Source organism: Haliotis rubra, unplaced genomic scaffold (genome assembly GCF_003918875.1).
Source record: "Haliotis rubra isolate DU_JTF1 unplaced genomic scaffold, ASM391887v1 Scf193, whole genome shotgun sequence".
In the NCBI taxonomy this organism is placed as follows: Eukaryota; Metazoa; Mollusca; class Gastropoda; order Lepetellida; family Haliotidae; genus Haliotis; species Haliotis rubra.
Window position 1 is genome coordinate 648,987 of NW_025765925.1, and position 26,952 is coordinate 675,938.

The 26,952-nt window shown below is 41.0% G+C and overlaps 1 protein-coding gene across 1 annotated transcript in view; it reads right to left on the bottom strand.

Moving 5' to 3' along the window:
• Positions 1–5,018: 5,018 nt before the first annotated feature.
• Positions 5,019–26,952, bottom strand: part of LOC124274687 (DDB1- and CUL4-associated factor 1-like) — a 79,567-nt gene continuing 57,633 nt past the window's right edge. The window contains 19 exon segments of the mRNA XM_046710052.1: positions 5,019–9,201; positions 9,477–9,603; positions 10,266–10,352; positions 11,368–11,444; positions 14,546–14,647; positions 15,422–15,512; positions 16,517–16,662; positions 16,665–16,749; positions 17,461–17,542; positions 18,371–18,453; positions 18,901–18,957; positions 19,712–19,783; positions 20,193–20,256; positions 20,360–20,421; positions 21,084–21,159; positions 23,355–23,545; positions 24,018–24,158; positions 25,473–25,591; positions 26,027–26,108. Coding sequence (XP_046566008.1) covers positions 9,056–9,201; positions 9,477–9,603; positions 10,266–10,352; positions 11,368–11,444; positions 14,546–14,647; positions 15,422–15,512; positions 16,517–16,662; positions 16,665–16,749; positions 17,461–17,542; positions 18,371–18,453; positions 18,901–18,957; positions 19,712–19,783; positions 20,193–20,256; positions 20,360–20,421; positions 21,084–21,159; positions 23,355–23,545; positions 24,018–24,158; positions 25,473–25,591; positions 26,027–26,108 — 1,890 coding nt within the window. The 3' untranslated portion in view covers positions 5,019–9,055.

Sequence of the window (26,952 nt, forward strand, 5' to 3'; positions counted from 1 at the left end):
ACCATCAAGCCAGCGTTCATTTCAGCATTTCAGTGAACCAGTGACCACCTTCCCAAAATTGTGCAATGACGTCAGACGGTGTCAAAGAATACCCAGTTTTGACTGCAGCCATGTAACACTATTACAGCAGGGTCAAGGTGACCTGTATGTCATCGATACTTGGGCAGACATGTTGTCTTCAGCAACTTATGCCTGCTGTAAGAGGCGACTGGTGGTGATCACTCTCGCTGACTTGGTTGATGCTTGCCATCGTATTCCAGTTGCATAGGTCGTACTTCCGGCTTACTCTGGGCTGGTGTAGCTACAGGAAACTCTGTGGTTACAAGGTACTTGTTCCAGTCCGACATACCCTCATGAAAACCAGCAATCCGTACTTCCGGCTTACTCTGGTCTGGTGTAGCTACAGGAAACTCTCTGTGGTTACAAGGTACTTGTTCCAGTCCGACATACCCACATGAAAACCAGCAATGCGTACTTCCGGCTTACTACCTTCTGGTGTACATTCAGGAAACTTTCTGTGGTTACAAGGTACTTGTTCCAGTCCGACATACCCACATGAAAACCAGCAATGCGTACTTCCGGCTTACTATCTTCTGGTGTACATTCAGGAAACTTTCTGTGGTTACAAGGTACTTGTTCCAGTCCGACATACCCACATGAAAACCAGCAATCCGTACTTCCGGCTTACTACCTTCCGGTGTACCTGCAGTAAACTCTCTATGGTACTTATTCTAGTCGGACATACCCATGCACTTGTAAACTAAAAATTCATACATGGTCCCTACTGTCAAACTCCATAGGTAAGACAAGCATGAGGTAATGAGGGCCTTTTCATTCCCCGGATTTCCCACTTTGAGTCCGACCAAGGTACAAAGGTTCCATCACCTCCTTCACATATCCAGGTGGACCCAGGAAACCACTGACGTCACAGTCATATAAACATTCCACACGCTGGTAACCGGTCTTGAAACCATATCACCATGCATGACTCAATCGTGTGTAAATTCCACACCCCAACATCCGGGTTACTAACAAGACAATATCATCTCGGCATGACATGACCATGTGCTAAGGCCACGCCCTTGTTACAAAGTCATGTGACAATTTCCCACCCATGTGACACATGCCCCTCACATGATAAGTCTATTTTTAGTACCCACGTTATAAGTACAGGAGAACCACAAGATATTCGCCTAATGCTTGAACACGTCAACAATTAGCCCTGTTGGCTGGCGGCCACAGCTTCTAGATGCAGGGCGGAACACAACCCTTAAAGCTTCCGTTGTAAATAGACATTAAGACTACGTGACCAAACACGTAAATAAAGTAACACAAACTGATACATAGTACCTCATCATTAGCCGTCGTTCATATTCTGTCATTAGTGTTGTATATATGCAAAAAGTAGTTGTAACACCAGCCCTATTGCATTTCTGATTACGTCATTTACACGTCATCTGCACGAGGATGATGACATCATGTATGGATGAGTTAGCCATCTTGGATTAAACACGAAGGTTGACACCAACTGTACACCAAGACACAACGACGTTGTGTCTTGGTGTACGTGGTGTAAGGAACAACCCCACACTGAGTACATTACAATTAGTACAATTAGTATATAGAATTATTTGTTGAAAAGTACCATCAGGGACATAGTTTCTTTTGTTTGTGTGCGTGCGTACGCACATGCGGTGTGTGTGTGTGCGCGTGCGTGTGCGTGCGTGTGTGTGCGCGCCAACACATGAGAAAGGTTAAGACGGTGACATACCAAGAAGGATCTCAACCACAACCAGTGTCTCCTGGAAGGTCAGGGGAAACGTACAACTCTGAAGGAACAGTTGTAAGATTTATGCATAATGAGTGAGCTAGTCTTATTTTTCGCCGCTATGAAAAGGAATCCAGTCTCTGTACTTCCTTACTGACCGATAACTGAAAACAGAATTTAATAATCCGATTACCTCTTTCTCTTGTCCCCATGAAAAGTAGTTCCCTTATCTGAGCTGCAACCAGATTTATAAGGTTACCTTTAACGGTGGGTGGGCTGTTCGCCGATAACCAGTGAAGAGCATTTTAGCTTTGAAATCAGCAACAACGAGTCAAGTAGAGATTTGGTAAAATATAAACCATTTGGTTTTGCTGGCTTAAAATTATTGAACAAGGACGAAACTGAGAAGTTCGAATAGGGGCAGAAGATAAAATCGGGCATAAATTGACAAAAGCCATAAAGGCTTTCTTCCACATGAACGATTCTAAAGAGGGGGGAAATGCCGTAACTACTGAAGGGGAGTTAGTGTGAAAAAAACTCAACTGAAAGCAATGCCTGAACTAATAGGTTGGGGTATAAAGGGGGGAACGATGACGTGGGTCAACCACGCACACACACTAGGGGCGCGCAGATTCCAGAGCGGCTCTTCCGTTTAATGTCTTCACCCGCAAAAGTTAAAACATTCCATTCAGTTACACATTAAGGTTAGTGTATACCCTCACAAGTGAGGGTATGCCAGTAAGGGCTTATTATATAGCCTTATACATAAAACAACAACAACATTCCGTCGCTAGACCAATAATCAGGCTAAAACAAGAATATCTGGATATGGCCCAAATATACATGCGTGCACTTTCTACATTGGCCAGTAGCTCTTTAACAATTCCCGGCTGCCTGGAAATCATGGTTTATCTGCGCCAAACTCTACAAATACCCCTAAACGCTCAAATGGACATTAGTTTCAAAATGATGCGCGTGTTGCAAGAATATACCTGGTGACAATGAGACAGGCCTAAAACGGTTTTTTTTCATTATTTACTGTTGATTCTGTGGATGTGGGACAGGTGATAAATCTGTGTAGAGGTTTAGCCTCATCTAGAATATATTATCTCAACCACAAACAAAACCTGAACATGTGATGATATCAAACCTTTATACATGCCTAATGTAAACACTACACGCGGTCACATCCGATCAACGAATATTCCACACGGCCCTGCCAAGTAGCGCCACCAGGCACGGAGCAGTACTAACACGGAAATGCACGGGGTATATCTTACATTTCATCAGACAAGGAATGTATGTCGTTCGGAATTACGTCAGCTCGCAGCAGCAATTACAAGCTACCACGGAAGATCACAATGTTAAGTACTTTCATCACGGTCTAGTATCGTTGCAGGTCATGCGTGCGTAATGTGCGTACCCATACACATTGATGCGTAAAATACGCATGTTCCTATTACAGTATTTCGTGAATGCAACGCGACAGTAAACCTTATAGCTGCAATACTGCCTTTTTGAAAACATTGAGATGCCGAATTTGCGTTAATCGGTATTTCAGCCAGGTAGCGTACGGGTACTTTAATAATTACAACGAATGAGGGTTTCGAACCCACGAATAGAATTTTTTAAGCTGAAACAATAATAATATGAACATTTTCTACGTGCAGGCCGACACTCCAACTAAAGATTTATGAAACTAATTATAAAAACACCCATATGTTATGTCTACGTGTTCAGACAAGCAATCATATTGAATCCATAGACATACACAAACTGAGGCTAAGGGCGTCGGAAGGAAGCGTGAAGTACGTGTAAAAGAAATCTGGAAGTTCGGGGGTGGTTGCTACCCTTAATGCCCCCAGTACAAATACGATGTTAATGCGGCCACCACTTGACCTTACTTCCGTCCTAAGCAAAATTCGCACGGCTCCGATGATTGCAAAAAATGCAGTCAAACCTGGAGTCCCAACAGCTAAACAAGGCCAAAGGTTCCCAAGTCTGCCTTAACTCGGTCAAGGTGTTGCAGTCAAATTTCCTGGAAGAGAGAGATCAGTGGCCACGTGGAGGGGGCGTGTCCCAGTGTGTTCTAAAGAGTATCTTTTTCTGTTAAGAGCGTGTACAACAAATAACCGCAGTAGAAAAGTAACAGTATTCCCATCCAGTTGTGAATTGCACGAGCAGCAGCATACCACCATGTAATGTTAAAGTTCAGCTATTTTTTGATAATTCAAATACCGTTTTCCGATGATTCAGCAAACATGAATGGCCTCCAACTAGGCGCTTAAATGCTACACACGTATAAATTGATGTAAAGCTATTTCAGCAATGTGCCAGCACTGAACGTGCTTTCAGTTAGCGAACCTCAACGACTTATGGGAATAAAAGCGCCAAGAGTTGTCTCCCATCATTCCAGTGACCTCAAGGGCAGTACGATGACATAATACTTCTCATAAAACATGATTTTAGTTATATTATTCTGGAATAAGACACTGCAACTGTCTGTAGTGTTGTGTTGGCCAGGTGGTGTTGGCCTATGCTTATTCGTTTCAATCCAGCAGTTGCCTCCATTAAGTTTCTAGGTTTGTCAGTAAGTTTGATGGTTTCATCAAGTGATAAGGGACAGTTCATAATAATTATGGCTTGTGTGTGTGTGTGTGTGTGTGTGTGTGTGTGTGTGTGTGTGAGTGTGAGAGAGAGAGAGAGAGAGAGAGAGGTGGTGATGATTTTAAGTGAGTGAGTTTAGTTCTACACCGCACTCAGCAATATTTCAGCTATATGGCGGCGGTCTGTAAATAATCGAGTCTGGACCAGACAATCCAGTGATCAACAGCATGAGCATCGATGGTGGTGGTGGTGGTGGTGGTGGGTTTACCTATTTTGTTCTGGAGGTAGGGGGGTCAGCCATTTTATACATTAAAATATATATAAATTTTGCTTAAAAATTATGGGAAAGGGGAAGGGGTGTAATTAATTTTGTACATGACATGCAAGGGGATCACTTACTTTGTACATAAATTTTAGGGGGGGGGAAGGAGGAGGTCATTCACATTGTACATGCTTCTCCATAAAAATCATCATCACCGGCCCCCTAGCCATAAATTATGAACGTTCCCTAAATGTCTAAGACCTGCATTGCTCCTCCTCCCTCCCTCATCAAACTAACTAACTAATCATGATGTGTTCTTAAACTCGCGCACCAATCACTAATCACTTTCGTTCACACAGGAATGACAAACAAACACAAATATCTAATAGCACCAAGTATTCCTTTTATTCATTGTTTATACATCTGTGTGGAAATACACCCCACATCCTGTCAATCACTGTCTAGAGAGTCCACACATCCGACAAGGAGTAACACCTTCATATATTCAGTTTCAATTGATAACATGTGTTTGTGGATGTAAAAATATAATCTATTTGATAAATAACAGATGTTTTTCCTTACGTCCCAGGTATACAATATGTATGTAACATGAAACTGCACACTGATCTACAACATACAAGGAATACAACAGAACCTAGACTGTTGAAGACAGCTGAACCCATAGATTTCACTGTCTTTATTCTTCAAAGCAATGTTTTGGTACAGGTGTTAGTAGCTTAAGGTGTAACCAGTACCAGTATCAAGCAAGTGTCACACACAATGAATATGTTTATTAAGCAAAGCTTGTGCCCAGCTAATATTTTATCAAGCAAATCTCGTACCAAGCTAAGAATTTTATCAAGCAAATCTTGTACCCGGTTAATATCTATTTCAAGCAAAGCTTGTACCCAGTTAATATTATTATCAAGTACGTCTCCTATATAGATAATCCCATTATAAAGCAAGTCTTGTATAGAGCTGATATCTGTATCAGGCAAATCTCATGCCCAGATAATTCCTTTATCCAGGAAGTCTCATACCCAGCTAATATGTTTATCCAGCAAGTGATGTACTCAGCAAATATATCCAGCAAGTGATGTACTCAGCTAATATATCCAGCAAGTGATGTACCCAGCTAATATATCCAGCAAGTGATGTACCCAGCTAATATATTCAGCAAGAGATGTACCCTGCTAATATATTCAGCAAGAGATGTACCCTGCTAATATATTCAGCAAGTGATGTACCCTGCTAATATATTCAGCAAGAGATGTACCCAGCCACTTTCAGAACAAGTGATCAAGAACTGGACCTGTTCCACCTTGTTGATCACTTGTTTGATGAAGAGATAATCATGTGTACCGAAACCATTGCATGGAAAGAATAGAGAAGTTGAAATCTGTCAGTCAAGCATGTAACAGTTTCTCAACGCCACGTTGACCCAGAACAACCATCAGTCACACAGCAGTTGACCATGCCTGTCTTCATAGGTTCCATATTATAAGTACCTTATACAACAGATGGAACTGACAGACTATGTAAATGAAAGGACTAGACAAATTCCTCTGAAAACATTGCAACTCCACCATTACCACTCTCAAGACTTCCAAACTACAAAACTACTATTAATTGAGACCACAAAGCCACTATAAATTAAATACCAGTACTGTTTTTATAGACTACATCTCGTTTTCTTGGCAAAACAAACAGATAATTCCTGATACAATTATGGCTCTTGTATGTGTCTTGTTTCATAAAGATACCTGAAAACAACTTAACTAAGGGAACAAGAAATTCGAACATATCTATTTGTCTTACCTTGATTCTTGGAAATGATAATGTTTTAAGTAAATGTTGGCTTATCATGGAGTCAATCGGTAGCGATGTTGTAAAGTGACATGGCATGTCACAAAGGTGGTCCAGGTTACCATATTATGCAATCATGATTTGTAGAGATCCACAGTTACATATCATTGAATGTTTGCAGAATATTGGAGAGTTCTATTTAAAACAAAAATATCTTCTTCTTACTCATGGCGTATATCTTCACCATGAAGTCCTAGCTAGAGCCAGCTCTTGACTTGACAAGGTTTTTTAGCACTATTAAAGCTGAAACTAAACAAGGGACAGCTACACTGGATTTACTCAATATGGAATAAAACCCAAGTCTTCAGACAAATTGGAACCACTCCACCCAACCTCCCGGAATAGACTTGTGAGTTGTCAAATCAAGAGTTAACTGTACCTGGAACAAGTTCATGTGAAACCCTTATCAACTAGACACTGAACTGGGGTCACCTAGGTTGATGAGTACTTATGCATTTAAAAGTTAAAAGTCCAAATGAACCAAATGGTTTAATGCAAATTCTCTCATAAATAAAACAACTATGTACATTCAAGTTACGTAAAGACCCTATGTACAAATTTTCAACACAAACTGATCATGTGAACTAAGCATGGAATATGTTTTGAGGTATCAAACTGCTTGTCACTTGGAAGTATCAAACTGCTTGATAGACAATTTTACACAACATATTCAAATAAGTATCAAACATTTTGGAACAAAGGAACTTTAGAAACACATTGAAGTGAATTTGATGCTTAAAGACTTGATAAAAAAAAATTAAACAACATAAAAAACTAACATGTAAAATTCAGAATTTTTTAAACTGAAAACATTTTTTGATAAAAAAATGTAACATTAATATGCTTGAGTAAAATTACACATTTTCCAAAGGTTTGACAACTTAAAGCATCCTCAACTGTAGATCCCAGTGTCTTACATTCATCATGTCAGTGATGTCAGTACCATAAACTATATTTTTGATTATACAATGATAAAATGAGACAAACCATATATAAAACAAAGAAAGGTAACATGTATATACAGGGGACAAAACTTGAAACACGAACATTATCACATATAACATTGTACCACTACAAAGTCATTATGGCTTTAGTAGCTCAACTCAACAAGGGTCAAAGTAAAACTACCCATGAACAATGAGATATCTGTGCCCAGCTAAGGCCAATAGGAAGTGGTTCATGAAGGCAAGCATTCTGCCTCCACCTGACCAATGTTATGCTGTCTTGATTGCACTTTCACAATTCAAAATCATAGTTACTGGAACTTAAACAGCATGCCAGTTTCGAATGTATGGCAGTGAATTGGATCCCGAGAAAATGTACAAACTGTCTCAACCACAGTAAGATAACGATATCTGAGCATAGAGGTCAGATTCTTCAACTGTGTCTGTCACATAAACATAGAATCATTAGTCACAGTTACCTCCCTTGTTATCATGAACTTCACAAAAGTTGATGATGAAAGTTTTGCCTGGTTTTCACTGCAGTGATCAAGCTTTCATTTTCTAGCTAAAGTACATCATTGTAATATGGATAAAAAACATCTTTCCACATAGCTGAAAAGCAGTTCAAAAGGCTGAAAAACAAGTTTTAAATGGGTGTAACTCTGTAACTTTGAGTATGTTTGATGTGAGGTTGAAAGAAAAACAACCAGCCTTGATTTCATCCTCTATATATTTCCATATATGATTGTTCCATGCAATTAACTATACTGTACCATTGTCTCAGAAGACAGCCCAAAACATCTGCCAATAAATAATCTACTTTGCACTGAAGTTCACAAATCTTCCCAGGAAACAGATAATTATCCTTGACTAGCCATGTAGGGATGCCTCCTTAATAAACTCTCAAGTGATACCAAAACATCTGGTCCTCAAACAAAGGCTTTGAAAAATGGCTAATTGTTTTGGCATGAAAGCATGTTCTACTTGGGTACTGAAGTTTGTACTGAATTCTCCTTTTGTTTGGTTTACAGCAGACAGGTAATGGCATTATGATATGTTTTACACGTTCAATATTAAAGAGGTGACTTTGAGGTTTCCTGCTACAGTATCTGAACCAAGGGACAAAAACACCTGAGTTGGGATTGATACAAAGGGGCCCTAGATTTACTGCTGTAAGTTCAAATATTGCATCTTAAGTGTTTTGATTCTACTTTCTCTAGCTAGTGTCCTGTATGATTGCATAGGAAGTCAAGGTAAATGCCAGACATACATCACATCTACATGTCCATGTAATGCAAGGGGTACATAGCAGTTAGGTATTAACTATCGCATTAAAAATATTAAAACCATTTTTATTTTTCTTATATAGAAATATGACATACTGAGGTATACTGACACATGTATGGCAGTGTGCTTCTGATAGTTGCACCACAACACAGTCATGAATCCATTAACTGATGCCCTGTCATCCATTATTAGCACAACTTATCTAGCAGTGACATGGGTACCCGGAAGTAATCACCATCCCTGGTAATGTATATCCATCTGGGTATGATACGAGTCATTACAAACACGGACTAGCATCTTTAGTAGCTTGGGCTCAGTTGATTACACCAGCTCAAACAGTGCATCGTCATCAATGTCAACATCACCATCATTGTCATCATCATCGTCATCATCACTGGGAAGGCTGTACTCTTCTGGTTCCGCTTCTTCTGCTTCTTCATTTTCTTCCTCATCGTCAATAAGGTCATCTGAAAGTAACCCAACTTACAGGAAATCTGTTGTACATAGTAAACTGAAGTTCCTTGGGGCAATTTAAACATGGAATCTACTGCTATGGATAAGGCCAGTAGGACATATGAAGATCAGTAATATCATAAAACTGCAGAAAATACAGAACTTACAAGACAAGGCAAGATGTAGAGATGACTTTTAATTCTAGGAATCTTAAGCTTGTGTGAATTATCCCCCTTGAAATCTCCACCAATTGACAACACTCCCCCTGTCAAGATGACCGTGCACTTACCCAGATCCAGATCTGATGCAAGATCACCAAGGTCAATATTAAGGTCTTCATCATCATCGTCATCATCATCATCATCGTCATCACCTCCATCCTCCTCCTCTTCTTCGTCTTCCTCCTCTTCTTCCTGCTGATAATAGATTTGGGTACAAAAAATTGCTTTGGTGTTTTAACAATGTCTCGTAAGCATCTTGCTGACTTTTAATCAGTCTGCTTGTCATATTTTTAAATGACATAGAGCTACAGAAAAATACTCATGCAGATTATACCCTATGAATAAACAATGCCATTCAGAAAGTGGTCTAATGTAACATGTTACATTTGCTGACTTTGTGTGCTGGTGATTAGGTGCCTGACTCTGAGGGTGTGGGTTCGAATCCCGGATGGGACTCAACTGAACAAAAGCACTAGAATCTGTACTTAACAAAGAACTGGTAATCCCAAACATAATACATCCTAAAATTCTAATTACTTGTACTAAGATACACAACATACATATTTCCATGGCATTTTAAGAGTGAGTGAGTGAGTGAGTGAGTTAATGATTTTAACCTTTTGAATATTTACTAGCAATATTCCAGCAATATGGAGGACAGGCTAGATTTTGGATACCAGAAATGGGCTTCTGCACAGTTTTACCCATGTGGGAATCTAACCCGGCCTTCATCCTAAAATTCTAATTACTTAACGCTAAGATACACAACACACATACCCCAGCCCCTCATTTTAAGACATAATTGCCTCTGTAAGCATCATGTGATGCAGGAACACACTGCAAATTTCATCCAATACCTGATCATCCTCTTCATCTCGCAGTTTGCCCATCTCGTACAGTCGACACACACTCTCCTCGCCTCCAACCTCCGAAAACTGCTGATTCTGCAAAACAATATCAGACTGAAACTGAGCATCTTAGTCACACTGTTCTGAATAAAACAGTAGTCAAACACTTAACACAGAGTGAATGGGTGAAAATTTAATATCTCACTGGCCGCATTGTCCCACCTAACAATGTATCTGTTGTTCTAATCACCAAAACTCAATCCTGGTTTAGGTCATGTCCCACAAAACCTTAACCCAGAATTTGGTTTAAATTACAATTATAGAAATCAACGACAACTCAACTTTCAGCCATACATACGTGGCTATTATTGCATAGAACGACTGCTATATGACCAGGTGTGTGGCTTACAAATCCAACAACTTTCAGGTTTATGTCTAAGATACTTCCCTGTAATGTTTCTCCTGCTCACAACAGAGAATGCTGTTACAAAGTTCAGAACTTCAAACTTCAGACTTTTATATACTTTCTACAATCAATACTTTAATTATTAAAATGATTACTTTCATGAAAACTAACAAAAAACTTGAACCTCATTAATTGAACCTTATTACATGTTTTTGTATTTTATATACTTTCTACAATCAATACTTTAATTATTAAAATGATTACTTTCATGAAAACTGACAAAAAACTTGAACCTCATTAATTGAACCTTATTACATGTTTTTGAAGACAATGTAATGCGAGGATACCAGCAGAATCCAAACTATCGTCTACAATCAGCACGAAGCCTATCTCCAACTACAGACAAGTCACTATTAAATCTTTGAAGGGCATTTAGAAGTGAAATGCATAAGGAAAGAAAGATTTATGGATGTCAACTTCTTTATTGTGAATAACACGATGTTTTGGAGTGTATGCTTGCTCCTTCATCGGGTGATCGGGTGATGAAGGAGCAAGCATACACTCTGAAACATCGTGTTATTCACAATAAAGAAGATGACATCCATAAATCTTGCTTTCTTAAGTCACTATGGTCAAGATGGCCACGTGTATTGATGTTTCACTGACTACCCTCACTGCCAGAAACAAGATGATTCCATAGCTTACCTCAACAACAGCTAAATAGCAGTCTGATTTGTCTGTGCAGAGGTCAAAGATGCTCTTTGTTTTCAAGTCCATGGTGCCTGCCAACAAGCAATGTAAATCACATATACACATGTGTGTCCTGCTTGCAGTGGGTAATACAGGAATCAAACCATGGCTATCTCAGGAACAAGTGTACACTCTCTCCACTACACTACCATAGAGTAGCTGAACAATGGAGAATAGAACAAATATCAAACCCCAACATTGATGGTTTTCACACAAACAAATAATGGTGCACTTTTTACTCCTTTCAGTGACTTAGATTAAGATTCAGGGCCCTGTTTCAGAAAGATATCATAGTGCTACGACTGTCTTACCTCCTGTACTGTAACCTAGACTTACAACAGTCGTAACTCTACGACTGTCTTACCTCCTATACTGTAACCTAGACTTACAGCAGTCCTAAGCTCTCTACGACTGTCTTACCTCCTATACTGTAACCTAGACTTACAACAGTCGTAACTCTACGACTGTCTTACCTCCTATACTGTAACCTAGACTTACAGCAGTCGTAGCTCTACGACTGTCTTACCTCCTATACTGTAACCTAGACTTACAACAGTCGTAGCTCTACAACTGTCTTGCCATACTGTAACCTAGGACTTACAGCAGTCAGAGCTCTACGACTGTCTTACCTGCTATACTGTAACCTAGACTTACAACAGTCGTGTGACTGTCTTACCTCCTGTACTGTAACCTAGACTTCTTACCTACTTCCACTGTCTTACCTGCTATACTGTAACCTAGACTTACAGCAGTCGTGAAGCTCTAATGACTGTCTTAGCAACTCTACGACTGTCTTACCTGCTATACTGTAACCTAGACTTACAACAGTCGTAGCTCTATGACTGTCTTACCTCCTATACTGTAACCTAGACTTACAGCAGTCGTAGCTCTACGACTGTCTTACCTCCTGTACTGTAACCTAGACTTACAGCAGTCGTAGCTCTACGACTGTCTTACCTGCTATACTGTAACCTAGACTTACAACAGTCGTAACTCTACGACTGTCTTTCCTCCTGTACTGTAACCTAGACTTACAACAGTCATAACTCTAAGACTGTCTTACCTGCTATACTGTAACCTAGACTTACAGCAGTCGTAGCTCTACGACTGTCTTACCTCCTGTACTGTAACCTAGACTTACAGCAGTCGTAGCTCTACGACTGTCTTACCTGCTATACTGTAACCTAGACTTACAGCAGTTGTAGCTCTACGACTGTCTTACCTCCTATACTGTAACCTAGACTTACAACAGTCGTAACTCTACGACTGTCTTACCTGCTATACTGTAACCTAGACTTACAGCAGTCGTAGCTCTACGACTGTCTTACCTGCTATACTGTAACCTAGGCTTACAACAGTCATAGCTCTACGACTGTCTTACCTGCTATACTGTAACCTAGACTTACAACAGTCGTAACTCTACGACTGTCTTACCTGCTATACTGTAACCTAGACTTACAACAGTCGTAGCTCTACGACTGTCTTACCTGCTATACTGTAACCTAGACTTACAACAGTCGTAACTCTACGACTGTCTTACCTGCTATACTGTAACCTAGACTTACAACAGTCGTAGCTCTACGATAGCTTTGTGAAACGTGGCCCTGAATCGTAATCTAAGTCACTGATTGTGCGTGATACAGGCAAACCTCTTACTACAACACTAAACAGTTACAGGTGGTTCTGTGGCATTTCATTGACTCCGGGTTCGTACAGATTATCAGCCATCAAAGTTTAGGTCTTCTAGGGGCTTTTCAAGGCCCAGTCAACCATTCTAAGGAACTACATAAACACACATTACTGACAAGTAGTTGAGCACACACAAAGTTGGTCAAAGGTGAGACCGACCATCAGGGGGAAGTAACTCTTAGCTTGGTGATGGAGTATAACACCCAGTTTCATTGCCAGGTATGTGGACATTGTGGCTAACAAAGCCAGTTGTTTTCCAATGTTCCCAAACTCCCCTAAATACAGTAGGCCATGCCAACTCATCTACTGTTTCTTGATTGTGTGGAAACAGAGAGGACAGGACTCAAATGTCATTATAGTATTGAAAGGTGTCACAGATTTGGTATTGTAGTTAAACCAGTAGAGTCAATTCTTAATTAACTTTAACTGACAGTATAAAAAACAAGAAGACAAAGTCATCAATATCCCCCGCAACAGCAAAATACTCATTATGAATATGTCTACTAGTTATGATTACATTACATTACATTACATTTATACATTATATAGCGCTAATATCCAGTCTTAAGAAGACTGCTCAACAGCGCTGCTGAACTCTGTATGCAATGCTGAACAAATGAGTTTTTAATCTGGATTTGAAAGTACTGAATGTCTCTACTGATCAAAGAGAGAGATAATGTCAAATGTTTTGGAGTATATACAGCAAAGTGGAAGGAGAGTATTGAAAGGTTTTTAAGATCTGCTCCAGAGAGGAGCACTACCACCAAATTCAGTTGAAGCCTAACTTGTTGCCATGGAAATGCAACAAGATGACATCCTCATAGTCACAGCCTAAGTCACGTTTCCATGGAAACCACAAAAATAAAATTCATATCTGGGTCTAAACCCCAAAAGGCACATCTAGGGATCATGCTTGATATGTGTACCAAGTTTGATGAAGCTAGCATGTATAATTTAAGAGATCTGCTCTGGAAAAGATGACATCCTCATAGCCACAGCCTAAGTCATGTTTCCATGGAAACCGCAAAAAATAAAATTCGCATCTGGGTCTAATCCCCAAAAGGCACATCTAGGGATCATGGTTGACATGTGTACCAAGTTTGGTTAAGCTATCACCAATAGTTTAGGAGATATGCTTCGGACAAAGTGTGACGGATGCACGGATGGACACACGGACGGACGGTCGGACAGAACTCGTTTCTATATCCCCCGCAACTTCGTTGTTGAGGGGGATAATAACAAACAACAATCCAATCTGGAGTTGTACTATCATTTCCTGCAGACGTAGGTCTACATTTTGGATATTTATAAATCCCAGCTAAGGTTTCACAAAGTTGCTAGCTGTTCGAAGCATGTACTTTTAACACGTTTTTGTCTATTTGAAAATGGCAGTAATGACAAACATATTTCTCTCCAGAATTATCCCAAGGACACAACAACTGACCGATACTGCTGTAGTCCGTGGCATCAAAAGTGCGCAGTGTGGACCCATATGGACTCCGGTAGCGGTCTTCTGGATTATCTGGGTCCTCATCTACCCTTGTTGCTGAAATAGAAGAAACAAAACACTATTATTCAAAAGATTACCTTCGAGGTTCCATGTTCCAATTCTACATATTTCGCCCTTATAACTTTACAAATTCAACAAACTGCATCACTGCATGAAATAAACATTTCATAAAAAGCTAACAAACACAAACGGACATAAGGATTACATCTGTTCACAGTAAAGCTTCCCATTCTAAAAGAGATCTTATAGACAGGACTGTCACTCAAACTGCAAACCTTGCCATTCGTACAGTTTAGCCCTCATTCTACTAAAGCTCATCTCACACAAAGTGACAGTCGAATGTGGGCATTACCATGATCTTAGTACAAACATTTCTTTGTGGGGAGGGGCCTAGATGTCCAAGTTTACAGACACAGTTGAGGCAAATTGTAGTTTACATTGCTTAGTTCAAGCACATGATCCATGTAGATGACCGTAGCTCTATAAATACAGTATATACAACAGTTAAGATGAACTGAGTAAGTGAGTGAGTATGGTTTTACGCCGCTTTTAGCAAAATTCCAGCAATATCACGGCAGGGGATACCAGAAATGGGCTTCACACATTGTACCCATGTGGGGATTCGAACCCGAGTCTTCAGCGTGACAAGCGAACGCTCTAACCACTAGGCTACACCACCGCCCAAGTTAAGATGAAAACATTGCTTACAGCAACTGGCAGTTCTGAAATCCACTCCATGTGGCTCTCACTTTATGAAGGTTCATAGTCCACTGAACTCACAAACTGAAAGTAAATTGTTAAGAGTCTTACCATATATGACATCTCCGGAGTGGTTGAACTTGATCTGGCACTGGTCTAGAGCTGGAACTGTGTTTAATAGATGGAAGGTTCGGATGTCCCACTGAGGGAGGTTAAGGAGTGAACACTATCATGTACAGCCAAACCCTGCTAATTTGGACCCACCAGCTTGACGAACCAGGAGAATATGGCACTGTCCCACTATTTATACATAGACTGTCCTAGAGCTCTGCATAAGTGGCATAGTTGTATAAAATAGACCAAATCAATCTCCATTACCCAATGTTTTCAGTTTTTGCACACAAGTAGGCATGATGAATGTAAAAAATGTACATGTACAGTACAACAACACTCTGCATAATTCCCCAATGTATCCTTTTCAACTTCCGAACCTTAATTTCTTTACAAGACCTTTTTTTCAATTGACGGACTGCAGGCATTACAAACCCATGCATGTTTTAGCTTCTCTTGAATTATTTAAGGCACAAGAAAACCAAACCAAAATAACCACTGCAAAATTAGATGAAACAAAACACAGCAAAACAAAACATGAAATGACAATGATACTTTGCTTGTGAACCAATTTGACTTTTTAGACTCTCTAAAATTGTTCAGGCAAAAGAAAACCTCAACAAGCATGACCACTATTAGACATTCTAGGATGTGGGTACCACCCTTCTTAACATCAGTGAGTGAGTGAGTGAGTGAGTTTAGTTTTATGCCGCTTTTAGCAATATTCCAGCAATATCACGGCTGGGGACACCAGAAATGGGCTTAACACATTGTACCCATGTGGGAATCGAACCCGGGTCTTCGGCATGACGAGCCAACGCTTTAACCACTAGGCTACCCCACCGCCCCTTCTTAACATCAGTACTTAAATAGTAACTTGAAAGCACTGTTACCAATGTAATTGTGTTTAATGGCAAAAGGTATTTTACAGTATAGCAGAATCAGATTTGAACAATTAACTTCAATCATTAGTGGATGTCAATCACCTAACAGGTAAGATAAACATCTCTCCAGTGATATCACAAGCGATATCTCCTGCTGCAGCCAGTACTGGAGGATATCTTAAGTGTTAGTGAGTCTACAGAGACAGGATACAACTTCAGAGTTGATGATGATCTCCAGGCCCATGGGATGGAAGACACCGCTGATGTATGAGTTGAACTTGTCAAACTTGTGAATGGCTCGACTAGTTCGGACATCCCACAGCACACCATCGTTGAGGACAAGGTCGTCTGTGGGCTGAACGTAGCTGCATTGGCCTTGTAGTTGTTAGCTTTATCCGCATCAAACAAGGTGACGATGTTCTGGCCTGTTAGTGTGTCATATATCTGAAACAAACACAGATGTTATCAGAAACAGCAAATCTTATTGGGCAAGTACAAACTTCCAAAGTGGCATTAAACCTCTTCATCATACACACACATACACGTAGTGCTCCTTCTGAATAATATTCCAGCTATATCCGACAAAACAGAAAGCATTACAACAATCAGGACACAACAAACCATCATCAGCCCAGTCTCACAGTCTGACCACTCATTCAGTTATTGCCAATCTATGCACATAGAGTTTTCACTTTTAGTCATTAAATTTCAAGAGGAATGAAATAAAACGATTGAAGACAAAAGAGTCTATCATTACCCATTCAATATTTTATTAATTAAGTGATACAATGACAGGCCCCAATGTTTATAATAAGCAGTTCCACCATAGGGTCATTTTGCTTTGGTCTTATGATCAGCCACTACTTGTTATGTTTGACTATTACAACAAAGACGGGCGGTGGGGTAGCCTTGAGGTTGAAGCGTTCGCTCGTCACGCCGAAGACCTGGTTCGATTCCCCACATGGGTACAATATGTGAAGCCCATTTCTGGTGTCCCCCGCCGTGATATGGCTGGAATATTGCTAAAAGCGGCATAAAACCAAACTCACTCACTCACTTACAACAAAAGGGTCATTTCCCTTTGGTCCAATAACTGCATACATCCACATCACTACACACACAAGAGCATACAGGACCATACAACAGCATACGTACATGTGCTGTTTCATCCTTTGTGCCGATAATTCTGTCTTGTAAAACTTTACTGAACTCTGCATAGTGATCATCAAATGTGAATCTGCAAGATAAAAGCAATGGAAGTCAAGACTCTGCACTGGATCAAACTGATTCCAACAACCATCCTTACTCGACAAGACAACCAAAATGATACACAGCTGGTACCTGCCATACCACCTTGGTCCACTCATGTAAACACAGTACTTGATGTGCAGTGAACCTATCGTGACATTGTCCATCAATATCCAGAATAATACCTCACTTAGTGTGGTCAAGGGACACTCTGTTTTAATATCACTTTCAGGATGATTTCAACATATTTATGTTTCATGCTTTATAGTAAACTTTACATTACTGATAACTAGAAAAAAACAAACCCTCTGGTCAGCTGTCTGCATGTTCAAACATCCCTTCACAACCATTTCCTAAAAGCTTAAAATCCTAAAACTACAGCCATGTACTTCCAGTCTTCAAATGTTTCTCCTATATATTTGACCCGTGAAGATCCGCGCTAGAATTGATCTTCAGTAACCCATGCTTGTCGTAAGAGGCAACTAAAGGGATCGGGTGGTCAGACTCGCTGACTGGGATGACACATGTCATCGTATCCCAGTTGCGTAGATCGATGTTCATGCTGTTGATCCCTGGGTTGTCTTGCCCAGACCCAATTATTTACAGACCGCCGCCATATAGCTGGAATATTGCTAAGTGCGGCATAAACTAAACTCACTTACTCACTCCTATTTATTTACTTCTATCAAGACAACATTCTTCAGAAATAAATCTTGTTTGGTAGGCTCGAGTATCTCTGAGCAAGATAGGGTAGGCCTCTTGCTGACTCAGCATTCAAGTCACAGCAGGTCTCCACCTCCCTATTTCCATCACTCACTTGTTCTCCAATGATTCCCCAAAGCCCCACAGAGATGAGTCTTGCATCGTTCCCCATGTTGAGGTCAACAGGAGCTTCCCATCCTGAAATCAGAAGACATCTAAACTGTGTGCGGAAAATACAAGCATCCTGTGGAAACCCTGAGCGGGTATATCGACACGGTCAACAATACTGCTGTGTTATCATTATAGTCCATATGGGGCGGTGGGGTAGACTAGTGGTTAAAAAGCGTTCGCTAAACTGTGAAGCGTCTTCATGCCAAAGACCTGGGTTCTATTCCCCACATGGGTACAATGTGTGAAGCCCATTTCTGGTGTCCCCCGCCGTGATGTTGCTGGAATAATGCTAAAAGCGGCGAAAAACCATACTTATCACTCACTCATTATAGCCCATAAGGACTACAGCTGGACCCGATACATCAGTGATTACCAGAGTTAACTGAGGAGGGTGGGGGGTTTATGATACCCTAACCTCATGCATCAATACACATCATGATACGCTAGTGATATGATACTTAATTGTATACTCACCCTGGAAGGTTCAAGATGGATGATAGGGGATGTGTGGCAGGTGAGGGTGTCTACTTGCTGCAACACAACAGTCAGATCAGATCAAACACTGAGGTCATGTACAACAAGTGCATCAGTCAACACTATATAGATTGTGCAAGAGAAAGGTGGCGAGGTGAGGTGAAATTGGGTTTAACGTCGTGCTTGAGAATATTTCGCTCATATGACGAACGTGCATGCGTGTGTATGTGTATGTACGGCTGCTTGTACTAGCCCAGACTTAAGCTGGTTTTATAGTGCTAGCCCACTGAGATACCATGCCGTTGTGAAGCATGAATACCCCACTCAGACACATTATACTGACTCCGAGCCGACCAGTCCTTGTTGTACCCATTAATGCCGAGCACCAGGCAGGGACCAACAAGTACCATATGTTAACATGTTTTGGTATGACGCGGTCGGGGATCAAACCCGCGACCTTCCGCTCTCCGGGCGGACGCTCTAACCACTACACCACGGAGGCGGTCCGCTGCAAGAGAAAGAGTTACTAAAACCCATCAGTCAGCAATAGTTCACCTACTATCAGGCACTTCATAAATAAGTTAGTCTGTATCGGGCAAACCTGTGACAAACAATCATGGCTACACACAAAACAAACAAGCTTGATCACCCAAGCCTTTTCTGTCAACGTTTGTGAAAACACAAGTTTGCTGTGTACAAACTCTATGCCAGAATCACCACAGGTAAAGATGAGTGATGACCAACACTTTCGTCAAATAAAATTTGAAATCTGTGTCGCTAATACAAGATACTGACACAGACACTGACTCACCTCTCCAGTTAACTTGCTTGATAGTTTCACATCACCAGAGAATGTCCCGAGTAACAAGTACTTTTCATCCGACTGGAACAGAGACATATGTGCTTCCTTCATCAAATAATGGAGTCTTTGTGTAAAGAGGGTCCTTGAATTAACACTCCCACCCATATTCTTATACAAGATGTTTAAAAACAACCGTTTGTTCATTTCTTGTACGCTGTCTTGAATTTTGCGATAGTTTATCACTAGACATGATGAGGTACTATATCAGTAGTGTTTCCTGATTGCTGGGCCTAGTTTATTATGCACAGAATAGGAGTATCGATTGTAACTTGCCTTGCAAAATAAGCCAGAAATAGCAATCAGCTGTACAGTGTTACATTATACCCAATAACAGTCAGAATAATCAATTTACTGCCATGACCTAGTGTATGAAATCTTTCAATATACCGGTAGTTTGTCAGTCGGTATGTTAGGATCTCTAAGAACTCACACTAAAGGCACAACAAGCAAATCCATCTTCGTCCCCATCTCGGTACGTCCTCACTGGCCGGAACCTGCACACACAGTGGACAATCAATACATCTGTTTACAACAGACATGAAGAGGAACAAACTGGAAACACCTGTTAGATAACTGAAGTCAGATAACGACACTCACCTGCTGTAGATATACTTTCTATTGCACCGGGCTCCATCCATGCCACCGAATCTTGGACAAATCTGAAAGCATCACAAAAAGGTCTTGAAACATCCTTTCACTGGAAACTGCATCAAATCTGGAAAAGTGAATTAAAAATTTTACCTTGAAACTACTTGTCTGGATGTTCAATCAGACTTCACATTCAGTCATTCTTCGATGACTATGTTACCTCATTTTTAAATACTGAGAGGTACATTTAATGGTTGTAAAAAGCAGTGAAGAATTATTAGAATATTCAACAGACACCTGGCTACATGTTTGACAGGAAAGCAGAATAGTGAATTTCAAGTTTTAGGGAAAGCGGAGAGCTATGAATTTGGTGCTTTTGTTTATCTTACTATGATGTGATACCTTTGGCATCAGAAACAATGTTTCAGCCACCTAAAATAGGACTTGTTAAGTGAGTGAGTATGGTTTTACGCCGCTTTTAGAAATATTCCAGCAATATCACGGCGGGAACACCAGAAATGGGCTTCACACATTATACCCATGTGGGGAATTAAACCTGGGCCTTCAGTGTGACGAGCCAATGCTTTAACCACTAGGCTACCCCACTGCCCACTTATTAAGCAGCCTTGTCTGGCATTTACATCATATATGCAAGTAGGTTATAATGGCGTTTACAATACCGAGGAGGATTGTTGCCTGAAGTGAGGCTATCCAGGGGAAAACTTGGACTTACTTCTCTCTTCCTGAGTCTGGATGTAATACATGGCGGTGCACTGGTACGACCCTTCGGTTCTGGGCATCGATGAGGTCTACATAGAACATATATTTAGAGTTAATTGTTGGAAGTTGCAGGGGCTGAGTGGGTCTAGGCGGCTGACTTTGTGTGCTGGTGATTAGATGCCTGACTCTGAGGGTATGGGTTTGAATCCTGGATGGGACTCAACCCAAAAGTACTAAAATCTGTACTTTACTAAGAAAGTGTAATCATGAACCTCACTCCTTGACATTAACTCGAACCTCACTCCTCGACACTAACATGAACCTCTCTCCTCTACACTAACATGAACCTCACTCTTCGACACTTACTCTTTGACACTCACATGAACCTCACTCCTCAACACTAACATGAACCTCTCTCCTCGACACTAACATGAACCTCACTCTCCGACACTAACATGAATCTCACTCTTCGACACTAACATGAACCTCACTCCTTGACACTCACATGAACCTCACTCTTCGACACTAACATGAACCTCACTCTACGGCACCAACATGAACCTCACTCTTCGACACCAACATGAACCTCACTCTTTGACACTAACATGAACCTCACTCCTCGACACTAACATGAACCTCACTCCTCGACACTAACATGAACCTCACTCTTCGACACTAACATGAACCTCACTCTTCGACACTTACATGAATCTCACTCTTCGACACTAACATGAACCTCACTCCTTGACACTAACATGAACTCTCACTCTTCGACACTAACATGAACCTCACTCTTTGACACTAACATGAACCTCACTCCTCGACACTAACATGAACCTCACTCTTCGACACTAACATGAACCTCACTCCTTGACACTAACATGAACCTCACTCTTCGACACCAACATGAACCTCACTCTTTGACACTAACATGAACCTCACTCCTCGACACTAACATGAACCTCACTCTTCGGCACTAACATGAACCTCACTCTTTGACACTAACATGAACCTCACTCTCCGACACTAACATGAACCTCACTCTTCGACACTAACATGAACCTCACTCTTCGACACTAACATAAACCTCACTCCTCGACACTAACATGAACCTCACTCTCCGACACTAACATGAACCTCACTCTTCGACACTAACATGAACCTCACTCCTTGACACTCACATGAACCTCACTCTTCGACACTAACATGAACCTCACTCTACGGCACCAACATGAACCTCACTCTTCGACACCAACATGAACCTCACTCTTTGACACTAACATGAACCTCACTCCTCGACACTAACATGAACCTCACTCTTCGGCACTAACATGAACCTCACTCTTCGACACTCACATGAACCTCACTCCTCGACACTAACATGAACCTCACTCCTTGACACTAACATGAATCTCACTCTTCGACACTAACATGAACCACACTCTTCGACACTAACATGAACCTCACTCTTCAACACTTACATGAATCTCACTCTTCGACACTAACATGAACCTCACTCCTTGACACTCACATGAACCTCACTCTTCGACACTAATATGAACCTCACTCTTCGACACCAACATGAACCTCACTCTTTGACACTAACATGAACCTCACTCCTTGACACTAACATGAACCTCACTCTTCGGCACTAACATGAACCTCACTCTTCGACACTAACATGAACCTCACTCTTCGACACTAACATGAACCTCACTCTTCGACACTAACATGAACCTCACTCTTCGACACTTACATGAATCTCACTCTTCGACACTAACATGAACCTCACTCCTTGACACTAACATGAACCACACTCTTCAACACTAACATGAACCTCACTCTTCGACACTTACATGAATCTCACTCTTCGACACTAACATGAACCTCACTCCTTGACACTCACATGAACCTCACTCTTCGACACTAATATGAACCTCACTCTTCAACACCAACATGAACCTCACTCTTTGACACCAACATGAACCTCACTCCTCGACACTAACATGAACCTCACTCTTCGGCACTAACATGAACCTCACTCTTCGACACTAACATGAACCTCACTCTTCGACACTAATATGAACCTCACTCTTTGACACTCACATGAACCTCACTCCTTGACACTCACATGAACCTCACTCTTCGACACTAACATGAACCTCACTCTTCAACACTAACATGAACCTCACTCCTCCACACTTACTCTTTGACACTCACATGTCAAGACTCGCATGAACATCACTCATCACGACTCACAATAACATGACTAGTCGGTACTCACTTGAACAATGACATGGGTGGACATGTGACCACTGGGTTCCGACACAGAGCATGCTGTTTCCTGAGGTATTCGGTGACAATCTTGTTGAGAGAGATGTCATACTCTCCACCAGTCTTGCCGGAGGTTTTTAACCGAACTGAACTAAGTGTCTGGCTGTCCTTTTCTCGAAGGAACTTACTGGCCTTTGCAACCTGCAACAACACCTGGAAGTTACTCCTAACCTGTGGAAGTTTCAGAAAGAAATATAGGTCCCAAGCCAACTATGCTTGTCATACAAAGGGACTTCAGGAACCACATGGTTAGGTTTTGAGACATCAGTGGCAATATGTTGAAAAGGTTTACCTCAAACAATAACTGATTGTATCAGAAAATACAGCCTGTCAGTGTTAAGTTCTGATTTCAGCTTTGTATGAAAAGCTTTCAACCAATTAATGATCCAGTCATACAGTTTGAGCCCCCAGCACACTTTTCCAACTCTGTTTCACTATTTTCAAAATATTTCAGCTGTGACATATTGATTATAATCAGGATAATCTTCCTTGCCTGAAACAAACTACAGCAAACTTAGGCTTCAGACAAATAATTCAATTTACAGATGTGTTGAGAGAAGCCTGATGTCAGTTGACAAAGTCTGTCCTGGAATTTCCCCAAGGAAACACTCACCCTGTGCGTAGATGCTGATGCTGTTGATGTAGATGGAGTGGATGGTTGCCGTGTCAGCGAGAAGCGGATGGGTCCGGGACTGGAGGTGGTCGAGGTGGGGGCTGCAGGGGACTGTCTCTCAGTATGGATGTCAGACTGTGACTAGATGCTGTGAATGAGGGAGTCGTTGAGTCCCCAGGCTGTGAATACATCAGGAATGAGTCTGACTAAGCTAGATCTGTGAGACTGAAAGTGAGTCAAAAGGATACACCATGATAAAGATAGTGCATGATCAGGATATGCTAGGGAGTCACAGAATGAATATACATCAGGATATGCTAGATGGGAGTCACAGAATGAATACATCAGGATATGCTAGATTGGAGTCACTGAATGAATACATCAGGATCTGCTAGATGGGAGTCAGGATACTAGATGGGAGTCACAGAATGAATACATCAGGATATGCTAGATGGGAGTCACAGAATGAATACATCAGGATGTACTAGATGGCAGTCACAGAATGAATACATCAGGATGTACTAGATGGGAGTCACAGAATGAATACATCAGGATGTGCTAGATGGCAGTCACAGAATGAATACATCAGGATGTACTAGATGGGAGTCACAGAATGAATACATCAGGATGTACTAGATGAGAGTCACAGAATGAATACATCAGGATATGCTACGTGGAAGTCACAGAATGAATACATCAGGATGTACTAGATGAGAGTCACAGAATGAATACATCAGGATGTACTAGATGAGAGTCACAGAATGAATACATCAGGATGTACTAGATGAGAGTCACAGAATGAATACATCAAGATGTACTAGATGAGAGTCACAGAATGGATATGCTAGATGGGAGTCACAGAATGAATACATCAGGATGTACTAGATGAGAGTCACAGAATGAATACATCAGGATACAGAATGAATACATCAGGATATGCTACGTGGGAGTCACTGAATGAATACATCAGGATATACTAAATATGAATGGAAGTGCACTCTGTGTTTGTCAAGTCTGTGGATTGAGTTACAAGAAAGAAGCTAATAATATTAAAACTTTTGTATTTTGGCCCTACTCTCGATAACTCAATGATCTTCACGTTAGCATCATTCATGTCATCATAACATTTAGCAGTTCCAGAACAGTAAAACGCTTTATATTATTTAGCACAACCAAAACATTTCGCCATTCCTGACAGCAGCATACAAATTTCACCATCATACCAAACCAAACAGGATCTGTCTTTACCGATGCTTCATAACATGGGCAACCGTAACATTAAGAGAAGAACCCACTCATATCCAGATTCAACACATGAAAAAGGACCAAGAAACAAAGTAGTGAAGAGATTTCAACAAACTTAGGGTAGATCATGGCTATCAATCTGTCCCAATGCTGGCTATATGTTTAAAGATTGCTTCTAAGATTGCCCACACAGGAGAGATGGTGACTTACAAGTCTGGGTGTGGATGGTGAAGAGAAGATGTGTGTGCTGGTGGGAATCACCAGTGGAGGGGTGGAACAGTGCGGCAGGCACGCTTGTTTTTGGAGGCTAGAAGCGGCATCACAGAACCCTGTAACACCAATTTTTCATGTAAAACATTTTCTACATCCCTGGTGCAAAATTCTACATTTGAATCTGGCATTATTTTATTGTAAAATAATTGATAACTGGTTAAGTCAGAGTCAGAAATGTTATTTATTAGCATAGTACCAAACACAACAGCTTTCACACAGGCATACGTTCCCAAAATCCTTGATTGAGTGAGTGATTTTATTTTTACACTGCTTTTAGCAATATTCCAAGCAATATCACAGCAGGGGACACCAGAAATGGGCTTCACACATTGTACCCATGTGGGGAATGTCTTCGGCAAAATCCTTAAGCCTTGGAAATAAGAATCTGTGTTCGCTTTCCTTTAAGTATTGTGTTTCCTGTTTCCCTTCTGTTGCAGTCATATGACGTGTGTAGGCTATACAGGTTAAACAAATAACAAACAACACATCACCTTTGGCCAAGAGATGATCATGTATTAAATGCAGCAGCTCTCGCTCTTGGAAGATAATCTTGGTCTGTGCTACAATGTCTGCCTGGAAACAAAAAGTAAAAATGAGCAGAGAAACTGATAACAAGTTGAAACAGATTCATATCAGCACCTAATTGCTCATTAAAACAGCTGATGTCAAATCTAAGAAAATGTATTAGCCAACAGTCATAATATTTCAACTGTATTAGAGCAACATGTAATTTTTTAAGTAAAATTGATATTTTATACTTATCCTGACTCATGCTTATTATGCTTATCTCCTTCTATGGGGGCGGTGGGGTAGCCTAGTAGTTAAAGCGTTGGCTCGTCACGCCGAAGACCTGGGTTCGATTCCCCACATGGGCACAATGTGTGAAGCCCCTCTCTGGTGTCCCCCGCCGTGATATTGCTGGAATATTGCTAAAAGTGGCGTAAAACTAAACTCAGTCAGTCAGTCAGTCCTTCTTCTAAGCGAATAGTAGTGGAACACTTGAATCCCTTGTAGTTCCCTTGAAGAGGACGTAAAAGTTCACTCACCCACGAGTTGCCTCCCTTTTCTCGCCAAAACAGTCATGTGACTTGCCATGCTTGTCACTCTTTCCTGAATAAGCCCTTGCACCTGGGTTTGCTGGGAAACCCGAAGTGTCTTCTCCGGGGGAGATTCGGAGGGCTTAACACCATGAGTCAGGATAAGTATAAAATATCAATTTTACTTAAGAAATTACATATTTTTCCTTATCCTGACTCATGCTTATTATGCTTCCAGAATCTGACAGAACTGGTGGTGGGTCAGGCCACTTTGTGGATTCATCAGCTGTCCTTAGATACGTCCTGTATCCCCCCCATGGGCACTGCGTAACGGCACTTCCTGGATCCTGTTCTTCCAACTTCCGCTGTCAACTCAGGGG